Source organism: Morchella importuna (genome assembly GCF_003444635.1).
Source record: "Morchella importuna strain M04M26 chromosome Unknown Morimp01GS042, whole genome shotgun sequence".
Taxonomy (NCBI): domain Eukaryota; kingdom Fungi; phylum Ascomycota; class Pezizomycetes; order Pezizales; family Morchellaceae; genus Morchella; species Morchella importuna.
Window position 1 is genome coordinate 204,867 of NW_025763439.1, and position 22,925 is coordinate 227,791.

Consider the following 22,925-nt stretch of genomic DNA (forward strand, 5'->3'; position numbering starts at 1 on the left):
CCTGACCAAAGATATCTTCTTTTCCTGGTTCTTTCTCCCTACCAGGCTTCGTAACGGGTACACCCGGGTCGCAAATATCCAAGGACCTGGCCCGACCCGCCAAAGCAAAGTGAGGACCTAACCTAGGGACTTTTGCCTGGGCTTGACTTAGGTCGGTTGTGCCGGACCCAGGTACGCAAAATACTATAGTATAGGAGAACATGGCGATCCACACTCATAAAATATCAACCAAACACCAAATTCAAATTATATATGATGCGAACAGAGATTTGCACCCAGTGGGAATTACCCGGGTGAAATATTTCGTCGGACCCGGCCCAAGGAATTACTAACTTTGAAGGACCCGACCCAGTGGACATGCATCACGACCCAGGTCGACCCAAGTAAGGGAGAACCCATTGCGAACCCTGCTCCTTACTCATCTCACGTTCCGTATGATGAAGGGAGGCTGCCATTGATTTATTCCACTATCGTAGCGAACCTTCCATCGCTTTGGAATGAGTTCGGAAACAAATCCTCCAAGCTCAATCACCAGACAACGCTTGTCCCGACCCAGATATCGCCAGGTCATACATCGCGTTTCCAACTCCAATATCGCAGACTAGGGCCTAATATCACAGCAGAGAGCCCGAGATCATATTACATACCCCCAGTACCATAGATCAGAGGCCGGTATCAAGATCCAAACTCGAAGCTAAACGTGTATAGTGTTATGTTTTTCCGATACCTGCAATTTACGAAAAGTTGATCTTCAGGTCTAGACCCTACGGTGAGATGTAGACCACACCGCCTAGTCGTAGGACATTGCTCTGAGACTGAACTTTACATTCCTACCGAGTCCCATATCAGATCAACGTTTTTAGTCTGCCTTGGTCGAATCTTGACAAATCACACTCATCCGGACAGGTCTAGCAATATAACTTCTCCGGATACTCTTCATTCGTCAATGACTTTTGGGCTCCAAGATCCCCGGACCACCACCGAGTCATATCGCACGATCCAGACAAATACATTCAAAGGTTTAAAAGATCACGGCGTACGGGATCCTCAGTACCAGTGTTGAGTTGACTAGGTGGATTGATCAGTGGTTTACGTTTACAGAAAGATGAGGTAATGACACCCGTAAAAAACACTCGGGATCGTGATATCACCTCTAAAATAACGGTAATGAAATCCCTGTTGATTGAGTGATAGTTGGTGGCTCATCCTGCGGCCATGAAAGATCACTCGTCACCTGTGAGACTCACCGGCGGTCATGGTCCATCACTCGCCGCTCGAGTGAGGGTGGGTTACCGCTCCTTTGAACGTGGGCGATCGCAATTATTTCCTTATCCCGATGGTGGATGCTGGGCTGGTTACATACGCCGAATAAAATTTTTGGGGTGCAGAAAATCGCAGCCATGATCAGTCCTTGATTATATTCCTTGTGGGTTGGCTTGGCACGCCACTGACGCCCTAAGCTACCATCATAGCATGCGGCCCTTACGTACGGGAGGCTCATGCAGCAATACATCTACCAGCTCCTCTGCCGTATGAGGGCAGTAGCGCCCATGTGTCCTCTATATGACCGCATCACCGCACCTACCAAAAGCTCTTCTTGTATAGTAATCCGTTTGTTAAACCGAGCCGTTCAATGCCTCGAACACTGAGCAGTCACTCACAGAAGCACTTTTTGGGAGCGCCTACCCGGGTACAACCTTAGTCAACATATGTTGGTAGCACGAGACCCGCAGCCTCATCAGTGTTCCATAGCGCTTCCTTCGTCCAACACCTCGATAGGAGAAAGGGATACTCCACCTTCAGACATCCGCGTCCGGGGAGGCCGGGTCAGTGGATGCAAGAGAGCAAGAGCGAAGGTAGTAGTTTCTGACTTCGACTTGATATCACCGCCTCGATGACAGAGCCTCCTTGCACTGCTACGCGGAAAGCTAGGTGCTACGCCTGATTCAATGAATAAGAACGTTCCGCATTCAGCCACGGAGGATAGAAATTGGCACTGGACTATGAGTCTAGACTCATCCATCTTACGCCACGAAGGGATTGGAACTCCCAAACGAATGGACCGGGCCAAAGCACACGATTTCTATTATAGTCATACGAAGACGAGGGTAGCGAGTGATAGCTCGTGAAATGGTAGTGTCGTGTCCACTACTCCCGGTTCATAGGCCCATGGCGAGTTAGATTTGGTGCACTCTGGCTATAGGACTCAGGATGGGAAGGATGTCAGCTTTCTTGTCCACTTGAGATGAAAACTTTGCCTGAGAATGCGTCCAGAGGTACACCTAACCCATGCCAAGCCGCCAAGGCTCTTAGTATACAGCTTGCGCTAAGATTATTGTAGAAATATGGGAGGAGTCCTATTGGCTTGCCCAGCCACAGAAACCCTGTTTCTACAATAATTTTACCTCCCGCTGTAATGGAGGGTTGGTTACTTCCCACCCCAAGCATAGGTGAAACTATGCTTCACATCACGGTTCATGGTAAAAAATATCGCCTCACGTTATTCCAAGGCGATCGATCTAGCAGAGGTACCCTACAGGTCAACCTTGACCACACCCAGGCTGATTTAGGTATTAAGCGGAACATGATGAAACGGCGTGTCCAGATCGAAGCCACTGATACCATAATTCTGTAGAAATTAGGCATTGCGACATCGGTTATGTATAGTAGTTACTCATATACTAGGGATGACTCATAGTTGGAACAAAGGACTTAGCGCTAGGATTATGTAATCAGCGGATCACGTGGTACCAGAATTTTCTGTTGATACTTAACGGCACAATTGGTAAATTCTTTACACTAAATACATATTCCTGTCAAAGGTCGCGTGTTCAAATCCTCTCCAAGTCATTTTCACCTACCACTTATTTCCACAGAGACTTGATAGGTTATTATAAGTTGAGAGACACGCACGATACTGCCTTGGGTTATCGTGAGGAAACAGTAACTGGACGGGATGGCTTGTAGGGTAGTCTGCGTCGACAGGGAGAAAGAGAGGTGCAGGAAGGTCCCTTGCATAGGTTTTCTACCAGCTAGTGCCAGTTTCATTGGTACCAACCACGAAATAATCCGAACTTGGCGTTATAGGTCATATGGTGAGCATTAGCACGGAAAAGCTGTGGAGAAGACGGGATCACATAGATATTGGCTGCACAAGAGGTTACCTCTATCCTAGGCGGTCCTCACGCGCTGGAAATAAATTCAAAAAGTTGACTTCCTCTCGAATTACAGCTCCACCAATCCCCCCCCACTGTCCTCCCCCCCACCGCGCCACCATTTGCAACTCGACGCGGTCATGGGATATCACTCGCAGAGCTCGCTGATTCATGATAAATCACTCGGACCCATAGACATCACCTATCACGTGTGCGGTCGGTCTTGGTATTGGGGGAATAATTAGTGATTATCACTCGGGGGCTGAATCATAGTTCAGTATCCTATGATTGAGCTATTGTGTGGTACTTATCCTCGATATGCTTAAGTCGGCACGTGTGACGGTGGGGTTATGGTTTATCACTCACTCCGCCGAGCGCTACATGGTTGATGACTTGTTTGCGGTTTAAATGGGTACTTGGTAAGGGTACCATCGTCTTTTTGGTTTGGAGTAAATGTTCTCAGCGCATGTCACTCACGAATTCCCTAACCGATCGATAAAGTTGTTTTGTACCTTTTGTCGGAAACCTCACGCAATTGCGGTCATGTTGTATCACTCGGTGTAGCATGCATTGATAATCAGCGGGATGGATAGCAAGTACCTGCGATGCCGAGCGAGGTTTTTGGTTCCGTCTACACGGCAGCCATCTTCGAAACCCTCTGGGAACCAAGGCGACACATCCGACACTTCAGGTCGGACGATCGCCCAGTTACGAACTGCTGTAGGATCATTTCCGGGTTCCGATAGGGAAGAGAGTAGTATAAGGCATTATAGACGCACACAATAGGCCAACCATAAACTCCGGCGAACTATTATTCGAATCCACACAGAGCTTTGTAATTCGACATCCTTAACAGCGCTGCTCTGTTGCCCCGGTCTCGGGAGAACATAGGGCACCCAGTACCTTTGAGACGTGTAGAGGATGATGATATCACGATGCCACTTTCCTCTTCAGTTTAATGAAGCCCGCGGCCGAGTGGGTAATTGCTTCCGCGGCACTTGGCACTAAAAGAGATCTTCCTTTTCACCTTCATTTGTATTTATATAGCAGTCTTCTGCCGATTGCAACTCACAGGCATTGCGAAAATGTTCTGACCCATACGCCGGACTCTACCCATACACTGATATCATCGCATAGGTCGACCCATAGGGCCGCTGTCACTCGATGGCGCTACCAATTCATGAATGGGTAGCTACGGCTCTATGGGCTACCCAAATGCTGAATCTTCCTCTGGGCCACGGCGGATCAATAGCGTTTTTCACTAAATCAATCAATAATGTAGTCCGGGACTTAAAATAAAACCCTGATTACATGATTGGACTTACAAGCCTTCGCACTAGCGTGGAATTGTGTGGTCGAATCATTGCAATCAGGTGGTATTCATATTTGATTGAGAATTGGTCAATTGAGTGATGCATTGAGGTAGGAAGACTTTACTGATTCTGGCAACGAATGTCTGATTCTGTCATTCTCATTCTCATTTGATTTTATTTTTATGTAAAATGATGAGAGCTCGAGCCCAGGCTCGAACAACTCGAGCCTTTACTTCCACCTACCGAGTCAGCTCGAGCTCTATGTCAGGCTCGCGCTCATCACTAGTTCAATATCAACGTATGGGTCGGAAGAAAGAGCAATATCAATCAATTGGCTACCCATACAGGTTACGGTACCTATCGGTGAACAGGTCATGCCATCTGTAAACGTCAGGGGTTTGGGTAGCGTTCACATTTGGGTCAGAGCAATAACAATCTTGTCGCCTCGACAACAACAGACTTGGAAATGGTGGTCATCGCAACTTGATGATAATCCCAGAATTATACATCACTGAAGAATGCCAAGGGCGGGGATGATTCTGAACAGAGAACACACCCAGAGGACTCTGCGCGCTCGCTGCGACATCAAACCTTCAGGTCGCGTCGCCACTTCCTCAACGCCCCGGTGGGTCAGAGAGGGTTCACGACATCGCCGTACTCGACATTCTCCTAATTACAGCATGATGGGGGTGTCGAGAACTGCAATTCCGCAGGTGGGAATGGAATTTCCAATTTAGTCCTTAAGTATCTATCTCGCTGCAGAGCGAGGAGCCGTGCCTGGATCGATGGGTATTTGAATACCTTCGCCTAGATTCATTCATCTCAGCTCGGCCCCGCGCTCTCCCCGAATGTACGCTTCCCGCTTAAGCCCGTGCCCACCGACCTCGGGAATGCCCGACTTCTTAATCTTCCCCCGCGGTGGTGGGTTTTCTTACTGCTCTCTTCAGGAAACAGCTGGGGAAAGAAAGATTTTTGCGCCGACCTCGGGCATTAATATTGTTGTTCTCGTGCGGTATTTGCGGGTGAGCTATCACGGAAATCGTGAGGCGCAAGTAGGTCCCTATATCCTTTGCGGTAGTCTAGGGAATATAGGGGGGGTATTGTTTGGTATCCTGATAGGTGAGAATGCACCGTACATGCCACGAATCTCAAGGTTAATAAAGGTTGCCTATTAGAGGCATTACCGTCGATTGAACCCGGATCATTAGGACGCGCAATCGTACAAGCCTTGTACTCCCCGCCGAGTGTTATCGCAATGCAGAACTTCAAGAAACAAACGGAAAACTGCCCTCGGCACATATCGAGGCTGGGAGAATATTCGGCAGCGGTGGTCATAACTCTCTATTATATTGGCCATTCCAGGTCGTAAGGTATCCAGAAACCTGAGCCCATCCCGTTTCCGGTAACACAATTTTTCATGTTTAATTATTTTAATCAAAATTATCCGGACGCTCGCGTTGCAACCACACAGATTGGCTAGAATGGCCAAATTCCGATTGGGCTCATATTGGAGATCGGGATGACAGAGGCATAACCAATAGCAGAAGTCAAATCTCTTGTCTTCTCTCCTTGTGGTTGTGGAGGAAAGCGACGTTGGTGTTGGAAATGTGGTCGCTACAATGTCCGCAATATCTTGGCAACGCAGATTAGATCTATTAATATCTGCCAAGGCCGCATCTTGGTATGATGGGCCAGAGCCGCACCCCCATCCACGCACCCGACCAGAATGTATAAAACAAGAGTATTAGGGCTTCAATATGTTGGGAAGGATGTACAGAACGGGGCAATATACCTAAAGCAGACTCCTATGGATTATTGAACATGTCCCTTTGCACCGCCACAAACATGTATCCTCCTAGTACACGAAGTTGAGACTCTGGCCCCCAAAGACAAGGCGCCGACCTGCACACTCCCTATCACCCTCGACAATCAGGTCTTCCACCCAGGACATCAAGTCAGATGGGTCGGCTTCTGGCTATCCCCAAATTTCAACCCAAACACCCACTTCATCCGCCGTCTAGCCTCCGCCCAGGCCAGCTTCGGAATCCTTCAGAGATTCTCCTCCCCCGGCAAAGGCCTCTCCTCATCCAATTGCAGGAAAATCGCCCTTCTCGCCATACACCCAATGCTCACATACGGGGCATCCGTCCTAACCCCCACCAGCTCCCTTAAGGCCATGAACAAATTCTGGAATTCTGTACTCAGATGGGCCACTGGCTGCTTCAGAGCGACCAACCAACGCGTCCTCTGGGCCGAGGCACACTGCCCCCCACTCATCAACTACATCCACTACCTGAAAACAAAGTTCGCCATCCGCGTCCTACTTGCCCACCCTCTCAACAACCCAGTGACAGGGCGTTGCCACCCCTCCTTCCCCACCCTGACCCCCGACAGGGTCCCCTCCCATACACGCCTCCTCCGTGGTCGCCCCAACCCACCCAAAAAGTGGAACTCAATGGCAACGAAGGGTGTGGCCTACCTCCCCATCGAACACCTCTGCTCCCTCCTCCAACACCCAGTCACAAGAGGAACAGACCACAAACTCCTCCCAAAACTAGCAAAACAACAAATGCTAGACAATTGGGCACACGACTTCCCAACACCCCCTACTACACATTCCCCCTTTCCTCAAGCCCTGAACCCTTCATCGACTTACACAAATTCACGGCTACTCGAATCCATCAAATGAGAGCCCAAAAACGCTACCTCAGAGGCCACAAATCTTGGCTCAACCTCCACCTCTCCGATAAGTGCGACAGATGTGGCGAAGGCCCTGAAACCACCGAACATGCCATCCTCTTCTGCCGAGCAAAGGCAACCCAACGCGCCCAAATCCTCCCAGGAATCAAAACCCTTGATGAGATCTGGAACGACCGCACCAACACACTAGCTCTAGGAGCCTTCATCACCACCACCAAAACGAACTTCCCCAGAAAGGAACATATCTCCGCCCTCTTGTCCGGATCCGATGTGTCAAGCACGCTCAGCTCCCCCCCCTCCACCACCTAGCCACCGCAAACTCAACCCAAATCAGGGTACTCCACACCCACAAAGACCCTCAAGGGGCAACAGGTTATTTGAAACCAGCAGGAAACTCTCTTATGTCGGGTATGGATCGCCAAAACGCCGTTTTCCTTGCAGTTAGCCAGTCAGCGTCTCAAAGTTTTGTTTCTTTTCATTATTTTCCTTTGTTTATCTGGGGTCGTGAAATTTGGTCTTTTAAGTCGGGGAGAGGTATTTTTATGCCATAGTCTAAGACTGCATGCAGAGTTTTGTACCTAGAATCAATTAAAACTACATGAATTAAAAAAAAAAAAAAAAAAAAAAGAAGTTGAGACTCTGGTAGTTGGTGATCTATAGGAACAAAAGACTCCTCTTGATTTTATGATTATTCTTCCATTCCATATTGGAATATTGGGGTTTATCGAAATTATGATATCTACAAGTGTTGGCGGCTGCTTAGAAATTTGAGCTGAACCCCTATTGGTGGTTGTTTGTGCCGGCTTACCCCGCCTTGTTGAAAGCATGAGCACTACTCACCCTACGCGACGCCTGAATAGCATCAACCTCAATATACGAACAAGAATCGAACACGAATTTTCAAAAACATGGCCGAGTTTGTCGGGCTGGCTGCTAGTATTGCGGACTAATCCAGATCACGGGGGTGGTCGTAGGATTCAGCTACAGCTACATAACTAAAATAAAAGACGCCAAACAGGATATCCAAAGCCTCCACAGCGAACTATCATCTCTTGTCGTAGTACTGTCGATTCTCAAACATCAGGTGGACAGTAATAAAACCGCAGCCAAGCATCTTCTGGCTCTCGAAGGTCCGTTAAAGGAATGCAGACGTGTGCTGGAGGATATCCAGGGACGGCTTGAACCAAGGAAAGGTTCTTCCAGGAGGATACTCCACCGGGCCCGTTGGCCGCTGTTGCAAAGTCATACATCGGCGGTCCTATTAACAATTGAGCGGTACAAGAGTTTATTCGGCCTTGCGATGTCCGCCGAGCAACAGTAGGTTACTGTCCATGTCCACGAGATCTCTACCTAACTATGGGCTTATAGCTACCTATCCACTGCGATCGAGGTCTTTGCTCGGAACACCGATATGAATGTGTATGATATCTTGGGTCGGGTTCAAGTGGGGTTTGTTGCTGCAGAGAAGGAGAGGAATAGAAAGATAGAATCTGGCCTAGGTAACACATTTTACTCCACAGTGTGAACTCCTCTGCTGACCGTTGTTTAGAGAAGAAGCGAGCTAAGATCCTGAACTGGGCCTACCACACTCGCTTTGATGAGAAGCATGTTGAAATTAGTGGCAGGAGACAGCTAGATACTCGGACTTGGCTTGCCCTAAAACCGGAATTTCAGCGTTCGATATAGGAGAATCCGGATTTTAAAATACTGTGGGGCAATGGTATACGTGAGTACTATGGTGTTTCTATTCCTAGCATGATTTGGAATCGGTTTGCTGAGCAGAATCATGTGCTGCATAACGGGCGCTGGAAAAATGTTCCTCAGGTAAGCAATTAACATTTATCCGCTGCTGCGTCCACTCTCCCTGATGGTGAATTGACTTCTTCGAAGCTCGCGGGTGATTGACGACCTGAACCACATGGCTTCCATATCACCGGACAACATCGGCATTGCCTTCGTATACTTCAGTTATAAAGAGCGAGAACAACAAACCACTGCTTTGGTACTTTGCAGTCTTATTCATCAATTATCCTCCCAACTATCCACCATTCCAGTACTCCTTGAGTCATCAGACGATAAGCTTTCTCCACTGAACAAGGCATTAATATCTGATGAGGCTACTGCTCGCGAAGTGTTACTTGGAATCCTGAAGGCTTTCAAGCGGGTATTCTTTGTGTTTGATGCACTAGATGAGTTTGATGAGGAAGACCAGCGCCAAGCGTTGATTCCCATCTTTCATGAGCTTGGAAGTTCAGGCACAAGTGTATTCGTAACGAGTCGGCCATACCCACTTGATATAGTTCACTCCTTCCCGGCCATAGGGGGCGTTGTAGCTATCACGCTTGCGGCACAGGAGGAAGATCTGAAGATCTATATCCAGAGGAAAATTGACGATAATCGACATGCCAGAAGGCTCATATCATCAAAGGTCGAAGAGGATATTTCGACAAGGTTGGTTGAGTGTGCGAAGGGAATGTGAGTTTTGAACCCGCTACCAGGACGCTGGGCGCGGCTAATTTTCCAATGTATAGGTTCTTGCTGGTCCACTTTTTTATAGAGGATATTTGCAAGCAGACCACTGTGAACGAGATCAAGTCATCTATGCAGAATCTTGACTCATCACTGGCAGAGGAAGATGCACTCTTTGATATTTACCAAAGGGTGATACAGGATATCAAGGAGCAGCACAAGAGTAGAAGAACACTTGCATTGAAGTCTCTCTCGTGGGCAGTCAATGCTTTTCGTGCTCTTACTATTGAAGAATTTTGCCAGGCGGTTTCAGTTAGTGATCACATCAAGGACATTGGCCCCGGGGACACCCCTGATATCAGTATGATATTAGAGGTTTGTGGGGGTCTTTTACTGGTCGATTCCACTAATGGGAGAGTTAAACCTGCCCATTTCTCCATAAACGAGTATCTCACAGGCAGTTGCGGCGCCATACCTGATGCTGCGAAGACTGTTACCACCGACTGTTTTAAGTTCCTTGTTTTGGGCTGCTTCGAACAGCCATGCCTATCATACAAAGAGTACAGGGCCCGCGTAGATCTGTATCCGCTTTGGGAATATGCGACATTCAATCTCTACAATAATGTGTATCTCTGGGACAAAGATGAGTCTTGTGAGCCGTTTCTGAAGTTCTTGGGGTCCCCGGCGGTAGATGTATACATTGAAGATCGCCGTAGGCTATGGCGTTATCAGACCTGGCAGTTCCTTCCGCCGTTAAACCCTCTGGTCTTGCCTTTTTCTCAGGTGGTGGAGGCAAGCTATTCAGGGCACGTTGCCACCTTTGAATACCTGTGCAACGGCCTGCAGCAGGGTTCAAAGGACTTTTGCACCCTTTTACAGGCTGGGGTGTTAGCGGCGGTGGGAATGGGGAATAGAGATATGACGGTTGCTCTCTCTAGGACTGTGAGATTAACTGATGATCAGATTGTTTCAAACCTAAGCAGCGATTTAGAGCATCTTATGAAGCTGATGTTGTTTGCCGAGTTGTTTGGGATTTTAGTTGGGGGTAACAAGGACTATTTAGTTGACATAGCGGCTCTCGTCACAGATTCCGACATAGGTGCTGTCAGGATCTTCGTTAAGGATCGGGTAGGGAGGTTTGAGGAGGTTACGGGATCAAAGCTGAAGTTAAGCGACTTCACGAGACACTTCATCAATGCCGAGTACTAGGGCTTTGGGGTCTCGGATTTGTGCCTAGGGAACCTGGAAAGACTAGCTCAGAAATTCGAATTATCTCAGCCCCTGATTATCCTACTGCTTCCGGGGATTATTTGAACCTTTTGCTATTGTACAAGATGCTTTAAAGAGACATTAGAGAGATAAAGTCAGCTTGTAGGTAACGTGTTGCACCGGAAAGCGATCGTCACCGGAAAGCAACCAAGGCCAGTTGATGAGCGATGTTGGAACTAATATTCAAGCTAAGAAGCCAAATGTCGGAAGAGTTTTTTAGGTGTCTTTTAATTGTTTTGTAGTGAATTTACAAAAGGTATATGCGGTGTAGGGTGCAGAAAGACCTCAAAGGAGGTTATCTTTTAAGTAGTAACTATGTATTATTATAATCATTCAATCTATCGACAACTGTTAATACTGGTTGTGAGTTTAAATTAAAGTTATATAGCTTGAGATAAAGTATTCAAGTCCCCAATATGTATCCTGCCCTTTGCTTTGTTATCACAGTTAACTTTGCGAAAAGGTGATTTTTTAAAGCATCCCCGGCGGAAATTGTGAGGCGTATTTTGGCACAAGGACATGCTTGCGAGAGTCAGAAAGAAAGCTAATAATCTATTTAATCTATTTTAAAGAATGTACAGGCTTGTAGTGGACTCCACGTAATATTTACTGCCAATATTCTCTATCATGGTACGAAATGCATCAGTAAATGCATCAGTGAAAGTCGTCAGTCAATTTATCAAATCTTGTTCCTAAAACGTGTGGATAATGCATCAATTAATGCATCAACTAATGCATCCTTGATGCATCATAGTCTCCTTTGGCCGAGAGGTCGGGAAATACTTATATCAGGAAAATAGAAATACAAACAGTGCCGGACTCCCCCTAAATCACGGGTTGAAATGCATCAGTAAAGGCATCGGTTAAGGCATCGGTAAAGAGATTAGTAAATGCATCATACCGAAGAACACTTCTGCTAGTGTCCCGATCCAAAACAAATGTATATGGAGGGATTGAACCCGAATCATCTCGATTATGATCTAGCTTCAAGTTAGACTTGGAGCTTACCATCTGTACCATCATATCTTTTCAATATATAGCACTTACTAGTACACGCAATACATATAAGCTGACTCAATAGGCATAAGTAGCCCAACTGGAGATCCAAAAATATCTGAATCAATAATCACTAGACACAAGAAATACCAAGAACAGTAGTATTCGCGGACTGACCGCTTTCCCTACTACACCTTTACCTACTGCCGACGATTTTACCTATACTTTTGCCTACTGCCAGTGTTGACTATTTTACATACACCTTTCCCTACTTCGAAGTGCTGTCGACGATTTTACCAGCACCTTTCCAGGCCTACTGTCGATGATTTTACCTACGCCTTTCCCTACTGTCGACGATTTTCCCTACACAATGACCTAGTACTTACAACCTTCCCTACAGTACGCACTTAGTAGGGAAAGGTGTAGGTAAAATCGTCGACAGTAGGAAAAAGTGTAGGCAAAATTGTCAGCAAATGTATAGCCTGATGCATTTATTGAGGCCTCAACAAGCTTATGCATCAACTGATGCATTTGCAAGCCACTTTCATAGCGAAATGCATCAATTGATGCATTTCCTGCCATGGTAAAGAGGGCGAAGCTCCTAATATAAACCCATAAGCGAGTTCAATGACGCATCCAATAGATCTACAGTTAAAGAAATCCAAAGAACAAAATAGAAATCCAATCCGGATTTTGATTCTTATTTCCGGAACTCTCCAGTTTAAACTCTGTTGAACAATAGTATAATTCTTTTCTTTTATAAGTATTGACAATTCTGCTAAATATGAATTTTACTCTTTTGAATTCAAACTGTTAGTATTAATATTTTATATATGAATATTTTTACTGAGAAGCTCATTGCAGCAAGGAAAGACAGAGAAATAGGTTAATTTTATCAACATATCTTCTCCAAAATATTTTACTTCGGATTTGGGAAACTTTTAACAAGCTAGAAATTTTTCTTCTCAAAACTATTCCTATACTGTCCGATATAGCAAATTGTACTACCGAGCAATCACGTCAAATTATAGTTGTTTTGCCCTCTATTCTAGCAATTATCTCATAACTGATTAGTAGATGAAGTAAGAGTTTATCCTCTCCGTAGGAGCAGTTTTATTAGCATTGATGATTCAATCATCACTCCTGCAAAACTATAACCATAATCGTTAAAAGCATAGTTAAGAATTTCAAATTTCAATATTGCAGCTATCATATTTGATAGTCAAATGAAGCTAAATCTATTTAAAGTTTTGTCCCACATCTTGTTCAGGCTGCAGCTGAATAGCTTCGGAGATTATATATTTTGAAAGGTTACGCTTTATATCGAACCTCAATATGTTCGGGGAATTCAACTAATTACTGTAAAACATAACGATGTAAAAGTAAACCTCTCAAAATCCCAACGCCTCAGGCCTCCTTATTCGGCCAGTGCACTTCTCAGAATTGGCAAATACCCCCTCCCCCAAAAAAAAATCAGTCGAGTTTCTTTAGGATTCCCCACGCTTATATTATTATGAGGCCTTGTGGGTAGAAGCGAAATTGACAGAACATTTATTCTGTTTTTCTTTCTATTGCCCAGGGGACATCCTTGACTGGTTCAGTTGGCGTATAACAACCAGGAAATCATACTATTGATGACCCAACCGCGGATGTCCATGATTGGGGCGTCACAATACCCCCCCCACGCTAACCCCTCACAGCCCCGATCAACCAATCTCAACGCCGTCCAACACCATCCAAACACTCCAAACTGGGCGCCACTAACGTTATTGCACCCATCACTCAGCAGTACCTAACCTGCCTCGCCGAAATGCCAAGCCCCGGCTGCTTGGTGCCGGATGCTTGGTGGGGGCAGCTATAAATACACAGCTGTGCCCACGGCTTTTGCAGTTTAATAAATACTGACGCTGGGGGACTTTAATAACTACAAATACGGCTAGACGGATAATCCTACTCCCGAACTAAGAAAGAGCTGACAAGACAAGTATATAGCTCTCGCCCTCTCTCACTCTCGCGCCCTCTCCTACCACCGCAAGCTTTTCCGCACAACCTTTTTACACGCCCACTTCCCCCACCAGAACCTTTCCCGTTCCTCGCTCTAACCACCAACTGCACCATGCCTCCCCGCCAACCGCACCGCCAACCACCTCACCTCCCGTCCCAACAACCTGGATAACAAAACCCTGGCCAGTCAAGTGTATCCTCTCCGAGACCTACACCTCGTACCTCATCCAATGGGCCGGCTGCGACCCGACAACGGGCACTTTGTGGTTACCGACTTGGGTTTGTCCCCTCTCCTTCTCATTCCCTCCCCTTGATCCACCCCCCATGCCCGCAGGGCGTTGGGTAGTTGCACTTATGTTTTGTGTTAGTGTGTGGACAGAAGGGCTAATATACGAGGTGTGCAAAAACAGGAACTCAAATCCAACGTCAACGCCGCCGCAGTACAACACTGGGAGGGCGTCAAGGCGAAGAAGGTGGAGTGTAAGCGTGTGAGGGGCGAGCAGAGTGACGGTGGGACTTATACCGCATCTGTTGCCGCGCCTCGCTCGGTCGCGGGGGTGGTGCCTGCGTCTTCGGCTGGGATTGGATCTGCGGGTGGGAGTGGGGGTGTGACTGGGTCTGGGTATGGGAAGGGGCTTAGAAGGGGCCGGAGTGCGAGTGCTGCTGCTGCTATGGCTGCGGGTGCGGGTACAGTGGTAGGTACAGCGGGGGCGGGCGCAGGTGCGGGTGAGTGGAGCATCATCGAAGCTACCGCGTTAGCTGCACGTACCGCCAGAGTCAGCGCTGTGGAGATCGCGGACTCGGTTACCTCTGTGGAGAGTGAGGAGGAGTCTCACCATGGGCAGGCTGCGTCCAACGATGAAGACGTTATCATGACTACCGAGGAAGCTGGTAACGTGGACATTAGTGGCGGTGGGGGTGAGTGGGGTTTTATTGAAAGTGCACATAATGCTGGGGGTGTGGAGACTATGGGCCCGGTCGCGTCTATGGGGACGGAGAAGTCGGTTCTGAGTGAGGTGTCGGATAATGGGGATGTCGATATGACTAGCGATGAGCCTCTCAATCCCGGTGTCGGTCAGCGTACTCGTGAGTGGAGCTTCCTCGATGTCCCTCGCCCCGCTGGTGGGATAGAGATCGCAGATTCCGCCGGAAGTGCAGAGAGTCAGTGCTCAACGACTACCATCCACGCCGTCGAACTCCCTCGCGTGGCCACTACCCCTGCGTCAGCTGCCAACGCCACACATCCTACTCCCAACCCCGACCCCGCCTCCAACAACAAAAACCACGCCATGACCATGGAAGACCCCTTCCTCGAATCAGCCGTCAACGCTATCCTCGCGGAAGCATTCTACGGGGCTGCTGTTTCTCAAGTTGGCCGTGATATGGAGTCTGGGTCCAGTGATGATGATGACGAAGATATTCAGATGGGGGATCCCTATACCGCTGGTGGTGCGCCGCCTATGCCGGTGGTTGTTAGACAGGCTGTCAAGGCGGCTGAGATTACTGGGATATTGTATGCGGTGAAGGTGGTGCATACTGCCGAGTCTGGGGCCACAAGAACATCCGTGTCTTCACCCGCTACTACGACTCAGGAAGCGCCCATCGAAACAGCGGACGCTCCGGATGCCGCCTCCTCAGTTGGAGATGTCATGGTCGCAGATTCAGTCTTCTCCACAGCCATAGAGGACACTTTCTCCGACCCTGCCACCACCTCCGATGAGCAGCCCCTCACCCCCTCTCCCACATGGCACTCCAACGGCGGATCCACCTACGAAGACGACAGCAACTCCGACGCCTCCCGCACCCTCACCCCTACACACATGCCTCCTCGCCCCACAAACAGCACTGACGATGAGGAACGCCCGGCCTCGCCGGCGACAATGAAGCGCAGCATCATCTTACACCACATGATCGACCTCAACAACGAGTTTGATGAGCTCGAGCGGGAGTTCCACGCTTGTGTGCGGGGCGGGGAGATGGCGAGGGCGCTGATAGTGAGGGAGCGGATGGGGGGGATTGTAGTGTGCATGAATGGGGCGAGAATGGCGTTGGCGTTGGAGAGCTGGATTTAGATGGGGGAGATTGGGAGCGCGTATGGGAAAAAGCGTGGTTGGGAGTGGAGGGTTAGGGTGAAAGGGATGGGAGTGGGAAGGGGAGGGGGTGCCTGTAAGATCACCTGTAGAGCGTGCGTAGCTTAGTTCAACAAACGTCTCCTTTCCTGTATCATTCGTAGAGATACGCTGCACCGCAGTAATGCGCGGGATATGATAGTGGCACTGGCGATGTGCGTGATGTCTTGTGGTGTCATGAAATGTCCCTGTGCCTTCTTTCAAGTTTATATTTTGCTCACCTCCCGCACGGAGTACCATTAATCCGCCCACAGCCACATCACCCGCCGCCACCCACGCACCGGGGATGAATCACAGAATCCCACTCGCCATCGAGCATATTTTCTTTTCTTTTGATTTGTTTGTTTAATACCGTCTCACCGGGAGGGCAACTCACCGGGCCACCTAGCTCCAGATATCCCGCTCATTCTCCTATCTTGTGAGCGGCACAAGCGCGTCTAGTGATGATATCAAGCGTAGCTAGCTAATATGGAGATGCGTTGCCCCACTCATCAAACCCCCCATAGAATTGGTATCAGCGTCTAACCGCGCTTTCTATGGTGTTTTTTCCCCCATGCATCCCACCATGAACTTGTTCAGGTATTGAATCACTCCGCGCTTGGTTCACTCTCTTGAAATAGGACGCCCGGCAGGTCTCATAGTATTGAAGGATCCTCATTATTTCATTATAGTATTTGTCATCGGCATATGACTGCCTCATGACTCACTTTCCTAGTAGTCATTCTACTACTCATATGTCTATGACTCTTTGTAGCTCTTTTGTATTACCTCTCTTTCGTATAAATACGGGGAATCCTCCCTTAGATAGCACTATCAACACGCTCAATACATTACTTCTCTATATATCCTTTCTTTCGACGAAGTCTATTTCTTTCTAGGTGTCACTACCAGTGGGCGCATATCCACAAGAGAAGAAGTGGGGGGGCGGAGGCTCGGTTAGTGACCAGGCTTTAGATTGATCGCGAGTGCTAGCTAGACAGTACCTGGCCAACACCTGTCTCCTGCCCAGCCTTTGTCTAATTGGCTGATAATTCAACTTCGCTCTGTCACAGTAGTGGGAGAAGCACACCGTTGGCGCTACGTGATCTCTGTGCTACGGTGGGGAATGTATCGTGATAATGAATCAGGAAATAAATCCCCCTTCCCTGCACCAATACCAGAATAATGCATCCATATAATGCATCGGCAAATGCATCCCCATTCCTACTTTACGATTTTACTGCTGAGTTTATCATTTAAATCTCAGTCAATTCATCAGTCAATTTGTCAGTCAATTTATCAGTCAATTTATCAGCCAATTTGTCAGCCAATTTGTCAGCCAATTTGTCAGCCAATTTGTCAGTATATGGATCAATAAAAATAAGCTTGAATACAACATCGGAATCAAACTTGTACTATTTTGCTAACTATTTCACGTCGTGCCAACTAGGCGATAGCTAGCGTTTAATATATTGAGATAATAGATCGGTACTATATCAACCACAAGCTATTAGTAGAGGTACGTATAGCTAGGAAATGCATCAAAACTTGAATCTACTAAGTCCAAAATTGGGATAGATGTCACATACTTTGACGTAGAGCATATTTCAACAGTCGCCTGTAAGGCAACTGTGAAATCACTAATCAGTTTTCAGACGATATATGTATGGCTTTACTGACGATTCTCTACCAAGAATACATTTACTGCTCAGGTTTGTGCGGAAATCCTTGAGGAAAGCCATTGAGAACACACTCTACCATGGTACGAAATGCATCGGTAAATGCATTATAAATGCCTCAATAAAAGTCATCAGTCAATTTATCAAACCTGGTTCCTAAAACGTGTAGATAATGCATCAATTTATGCATCAACCAATGAATCCTTAATGCATCACAGTTTCCTTTTGTCAAGAGGTCGGGAAATACTTATATCAGGAAAATAGAAATACAAACAATGCCGGACTCCCCCTGAATCACGGGTTGAAATGCATCAGTAAAGGCATCAGTAAAGGTATCAGTAAAGAGATTAGTAAATGCATCATACCGAAGAATACTTCTGTGAGTGTCCCGATGCAAAACAAATGAATATCGAGGGATTGAACGCGAATCATCCCGATTATGATCTTGCTTCAAGATAGACTTGGAGCTTACCACCTGAATCATCATATCTTTTCAATATATAGCACTTACTAGTACAAGCAATACGTATAAGCTAACTCAATAGGTATACGTAGTCGAACTTGAGATCCAAAAATATCTAAGTCAATAATCAGTAGACTCGGACACAAGAAATACCAAGAACAGTAGCAATCGCGGACCGACAATTTTCCCTACTAAACTTTTACCTACTGCTGACAATTTTACCTGCACTTTTCCCTACTGCCAGTGTTGACTATTTTACATACACCTTTCCCTACTTCGAAGTACTGTCGACGATTTTACCAGCACCTTTCCCAGCCTACTGCCGACGATTTTACCTACACCTTTACCTACTGTTAACGATTTTCCCTGCACCATTATCTAGTACTTACAACTTTCCCTACTGATTGACAATATTCCCCAGAAAAGTCACGGTCGTAGAGAAAGGTGTAGGTAAAATCGGCGACATTACTTCAAAGTAGGGAAAGGTGCTAGTTAGTTAAATCGTCGACAGTATGTATTTAGTAGTAGGGAAAGGTGTAGGTAAAATCGTCAACGGTATGTACTTAGTAGGGAAAGGTGTAGGTAAAATCGTCGACAGTACTTCAAAGAATACTATGTTGTCAATGTCATTTAGAAGCTTTGTTCTTTTTACGTAGTATTCCGGTGGGCCTTAACCACTCGCATTCAGATCCGGCGGAGGCGGCTCAACTTACATATTAAATATTTCCCGCCTCCCAAGCACGAATATGATACCAGATGTGATTGACTGCTTTACAATGTAGATTTATCGTGATGGGCTACGCTCTACATACCGCAGAAAACGCATCAGCATACCTCCCCTCCCAGTCGAGACACCCCCGAAATCGTTCAGTAAAACCTCCCACCCTCACATAATCTTATGGACACCTCGATTGGCGATGTCGAACTAACCATTACGCACATCCCCAGCACAAACCCTAGTCCCTGTGCAATAATCTTAGTCTTAGTCCTAGTCCCAGTAACCATCACTCATAGACCCACCCAACGCATCAACCGAAGTGTCCCTGTGAAAGTGCATCCGATGCTACCCTTCCCCACAACCTCACGCAGGTCTTCCCATCGCGGGCAGCGCCGCCCCAGAATCACGACACCCTCCCTATACCCTCCCCAGCGCCAGGTCACCGCCGAGAAGGCCATCCGTCGAACCCTATAGTCCACGAACACAGACCACCCGACCAGAAAACACGACCGGGCACCTTAACTACCGCTGCTTAACGGTTGTCCTATATCGTTATCATGAGTCGTATCAGGGCTCTGATACCGGCGAAACATAATCCTTGCATGAGCGTTCGAAGCCATGTATAATTGGGTCAGGGTTAGGGTTGCTCTGGCCAGGACCAGGACCAGGGCCTCAGTGTATGCTCTCGCCTCGTCTCGTCTCGTCTCGTGAGCCTAGCTAGGCTCTTGGTATTTGAGGCAGCGAGACTGACTGATCGCCGAGGAAGTGCAAAAAAAGTAACATAGGAATTGCTTGAAGGAGACTCTAAATTAATATCCGCGCCGGCCTCGGGCTCCAGTATTTGGGAGGAAAATCAGATTCGCCCCCCCTTAACTTCGCAACATTCCGGCCCACTGGAATCAAACCCACCCTTTGCCCGCACCAAATCACCGCAGGGCTCTGCTATTTCTGTAGGTGCGGGTTCCCACCCACACCTGCCACACTAGCCCGGCTCAACCAGCCACAACCGCCGACTCGGCCCAAGCCACCGCCACCTTCCAAATTTGATACTTGCAATGATTAATGCCGGTATTCCGGCGATTCAACATCTAGGTGAGAGTTTTGGAGAAATATACGATATCTTCTGACTGAGCGATTATATCAGTTTCTTGTAAATGGGTACATAAAAGTTTAGATAAAGAATGTGGTATGGGTGCCGGGGGGTGCGATAGGGGGAGACATCTTCTCATACTTCAGTGCGCCACCATCTGTATGGCGAGGTTTGATGGGGAAAAACGGGTAACTATTTACTTCTATTATAAATGTCTTTTCCCATGGTTGAGTACGTACATTTCCATATCTGCTTAAACACCCAACAGTAACACCTTGGAAAAGAATACCGGGATATTTTGCTATTATAGAAACGTCACCTTCCTAGACGGGGCAAAAACCTCCCTCCCGCACATATTTACAGCTCTACAGCTTGACACAAATCTGATCCTTCAGTATCATCTGCGCGACCACCACAAACCCCCCCAACGCGGGTGCTATTTGCCAAAGGGTAGTAAACACAAACACTGAGACGCTGAACCACCCACTGTTCCTTATATACTCCATGTCGGCCGCGGAGGGACTCCTCAAAGGATTAAAAAATGCGAGACTTCCAGTCTTCCCACACATGGAGCTAATAGGCCATGGAATATTGTATTTTATCATCGGCCGCTCGTATAGCTTACGCCCTCTACGGCTGAATGCCCGAACGTTCGGCTTTTTGAAGCGGAAAACAAATTGCCCAAAGAGGAGAGGGCCGATTGTGAAGATGCGCTCTACGATGGTACTTTGCCCGCCGCGAAAGCCGGTCAGGGCGAAGATTAAGAGGTAGGGCAATATGTAGCATAAAGCCAATGCAATCCCTATCAACGATAACTTGATGATGCTTTGAGTCTAGACTTTATTAGTCATATTTTAGTTGAGCGCGCGGTGGTAATTTACCTGATGATAATCTGCGTGTGAACGTATACCCTTCTTAGTCAAGGAATAAGCCAGGCCAACTGCGCCAGCCGTCTTAGATTCTGCATCAACCATCCACTGATCCCGCTCTTCACCGTGTTCTCGATCCGTGGATGCCTCCTCCACGTCTTCCAGCTCGGAATAGTATCCACTACCCTTTGGCTCCGAATTGGCTGAAAATATCGTCGACTGCTTCTTGCAGCGCCGAGGAGGTTCGTAATCCATCTCACCGCGATAGTGGACGAGATACATTGCACTGTATCCCGGCTGACAAAGTGAAGCACAGAGATTTAAAAAGGACATCATGATGTAGGGGATAACTGTCAGCGCATACGACGCATAACCCAGCTTTTCCAGCTTCCCTTTGTACGCGTCATACAGCTCGTAGGAGCCGTAACAAATCTGCAGAATCGCAACCCCGGATTTCAGTATATTGGAATTACTACCCAGCTTCGTTTTATATCGGGGCGTATCAGAGGATTTGGCGGTGGTGGTGCCTTCCGGGATCAAAGGCTTGACGGTAAAGAACCCTGGACAAGAACCAGCTCATATGCGTGCGGGGTCTCCTCTGCATTCTCAGCCGTGGTTTGAGAGGACGAGGAGGAGGAGGGAGCTGGATGGCTCCCATGGACATCTGTCATCGCCGGCGATATTGGATCGCTGAATACACTGAGTATCTTCTCGCTATCTAGAATTAGACAGACTTACCCACACCGGAACTCCTCACGCTTTGGCACTACCATACACAACGCTGTTGCCCTCAAAGCGCTCTCGAAGTCATTCCGAGGCCTCCGTGTATTTTCACAGATGATAAATAGGGCGAAAAAGACTCCCGGGAATGGTAAAAGGATTGACAAAACGCTGTGAAATAAGCTCGTCACGATTCCTGAGCCGGGAGCATTGATGATGGTAAAGGCATGGAGCGCATAGTTGAAAAGAAAGAACTTGCACACATCCAGCCAGTTTGTGGGACGGCAATAATAGGTACCCTCTTGCCCCTCGACATAGGTTCGGTTGCCCGTCATTGTGTTCGAGAATGATTGAGGGGTGTATAGTGGGAAAGATGTAACAGAAATGCGACGATAATCTTATTCTTATCAAAGCAGATCTCTGGTCGCGTGTCTAACCCGACCGAGCTTGCTAGATGTATTCAAAATAGCATGCACGATAGATCATACACCTAAATCTTAAAGTTTGGTTAGCATCGGACCTGTGGAGAAAGTGTATAATTACTTAGTGTCGAAATAAAGGTTGAACCAGTAGGAGAAGGTACGCGGGGGGGGGGGGGGGGGGGGCGTGGCAGTGGAGCGCTTACACCTCTAGCGTTCTTGAAGCCTATCATGTCTTGTAGGGAATCCATTAGTCAATCACTGACTGGGAGTTTCCCAGTGAGATCCTGTACTATGAGATATCATGACGGGGTCCAGCCTCGCCGAGAAGCAGTCCTCTGAAATCCGCGCTTCGAGTTGTGCCCCAGTTATTGCACGCCCCCCTCCCCGACTCTTGCTCTGATTGGAGTATGATAGATGCAACGAAAGACGACAAGAGTTTTTTTTAGGCATGTGAAAGACAACGAGCCTATTTGTTGGATAGCACACAGCGCATCAAACTAACACTTATCGTTTCCTGTTCTCAGTACGTTCCTTCCGAAACACTCTCAAACCCCGCACTTAACAGTGCGCAGTCTCAACAATCACGCACCGGGACGGCTGAGAGAGTGGGTACTTCTTGCTGTCCGATTTGTCAAATAGGCGATGAGCCTTAATCACAACCACCGGAGGATTAACATTCCTTGGTTTCTACCAGTGAGAGTGCAGTATTCCAACCCGGCCCCGTTTGCTATTGTCGAGTTTGTGCTGTACTCGAACCCCTGCAGTTTTCTTAGCGCAAATCGTCGAAGCATGTCCCCTCGTCTACCAGCATGATGTCCGACTATCTCGTACCCTCGCTTTCTCGACCCGGGTTCAACGTCATATCTTGATATCGCGCTTTGAACGCGCTCACGGTGGTGTAGGAGACTTTTCTCGGTGACCACATATTCGGGGTAACAAGTTGAAGCACC

The 22,925-nt window shown here is 47.6% G+C and overlaps 3 protein-coding genes across 3 annotated transcripts; 2 read left to right on the forward strand and 1 right to left on the reverse strand.

Moving 5' to 3' along the window:
* Positions 1-8,981: 8,981 nt before the first annotated feature.
* On the forward strand, positions 8,982-10,846 carry LAJ45_10142 (uncharacterized protein; the record flags this gene model as incomplete). The annotated part of the gene is made up of 3 exons (XM_046119673.1): positions 8,982-8,992; positions 9,059-9,643; positions 9,700-10,846. 3 exons carry the CDS (start codon positions 8,982-8,984, stop codon positions 10,844-10,846), a joined length of 1,743 nt encoding a protein of 580 aa, XP_045967123.1.
* Positions 10,847-14,136: 3,290 nt separating this feature from the next.
* On the forward strand, positions 14,137-15,978 carry LAJ45_10143 (uncharacterized protein; the record flags this gene model as incomplete). Its single annotated transcript, XM_046119674.1, has 2 exons — positions 14,137-14,172; positions 14,317-15,978. The coding sequence occupies 2 exons, from the start codon at positions 14,137-14,139 to the stop codon at positions 15,976-15,978; spliced, it is 1,698 nt and encodes a 565-aa protein (XP_045967124.1).
* Positions 15,979-20,329: 4,351 nt separating this feature from the next.
* Positions 20,330-21,888, reverse strand: LAJ45_10144 (uncharacterized protein; the record flags this gene model as incomplete). Its single annotated transcript, XM_046119675.1, has 4 exons — positions 20,330-20,797; positions 20,846-21,265; positions 21,406-21,523; positions 21,572-21,888. 4 exons carry the CDS (start codon positions 21,886-21,888, stop codon positions 20,330-20,332), a joined length of 1,323 nt encoding a protein of 440 aa, XP_045967125.1.
* Between the last annotated feature and the right edge of the window lie 1,037 nt (positions 21,889-22,925).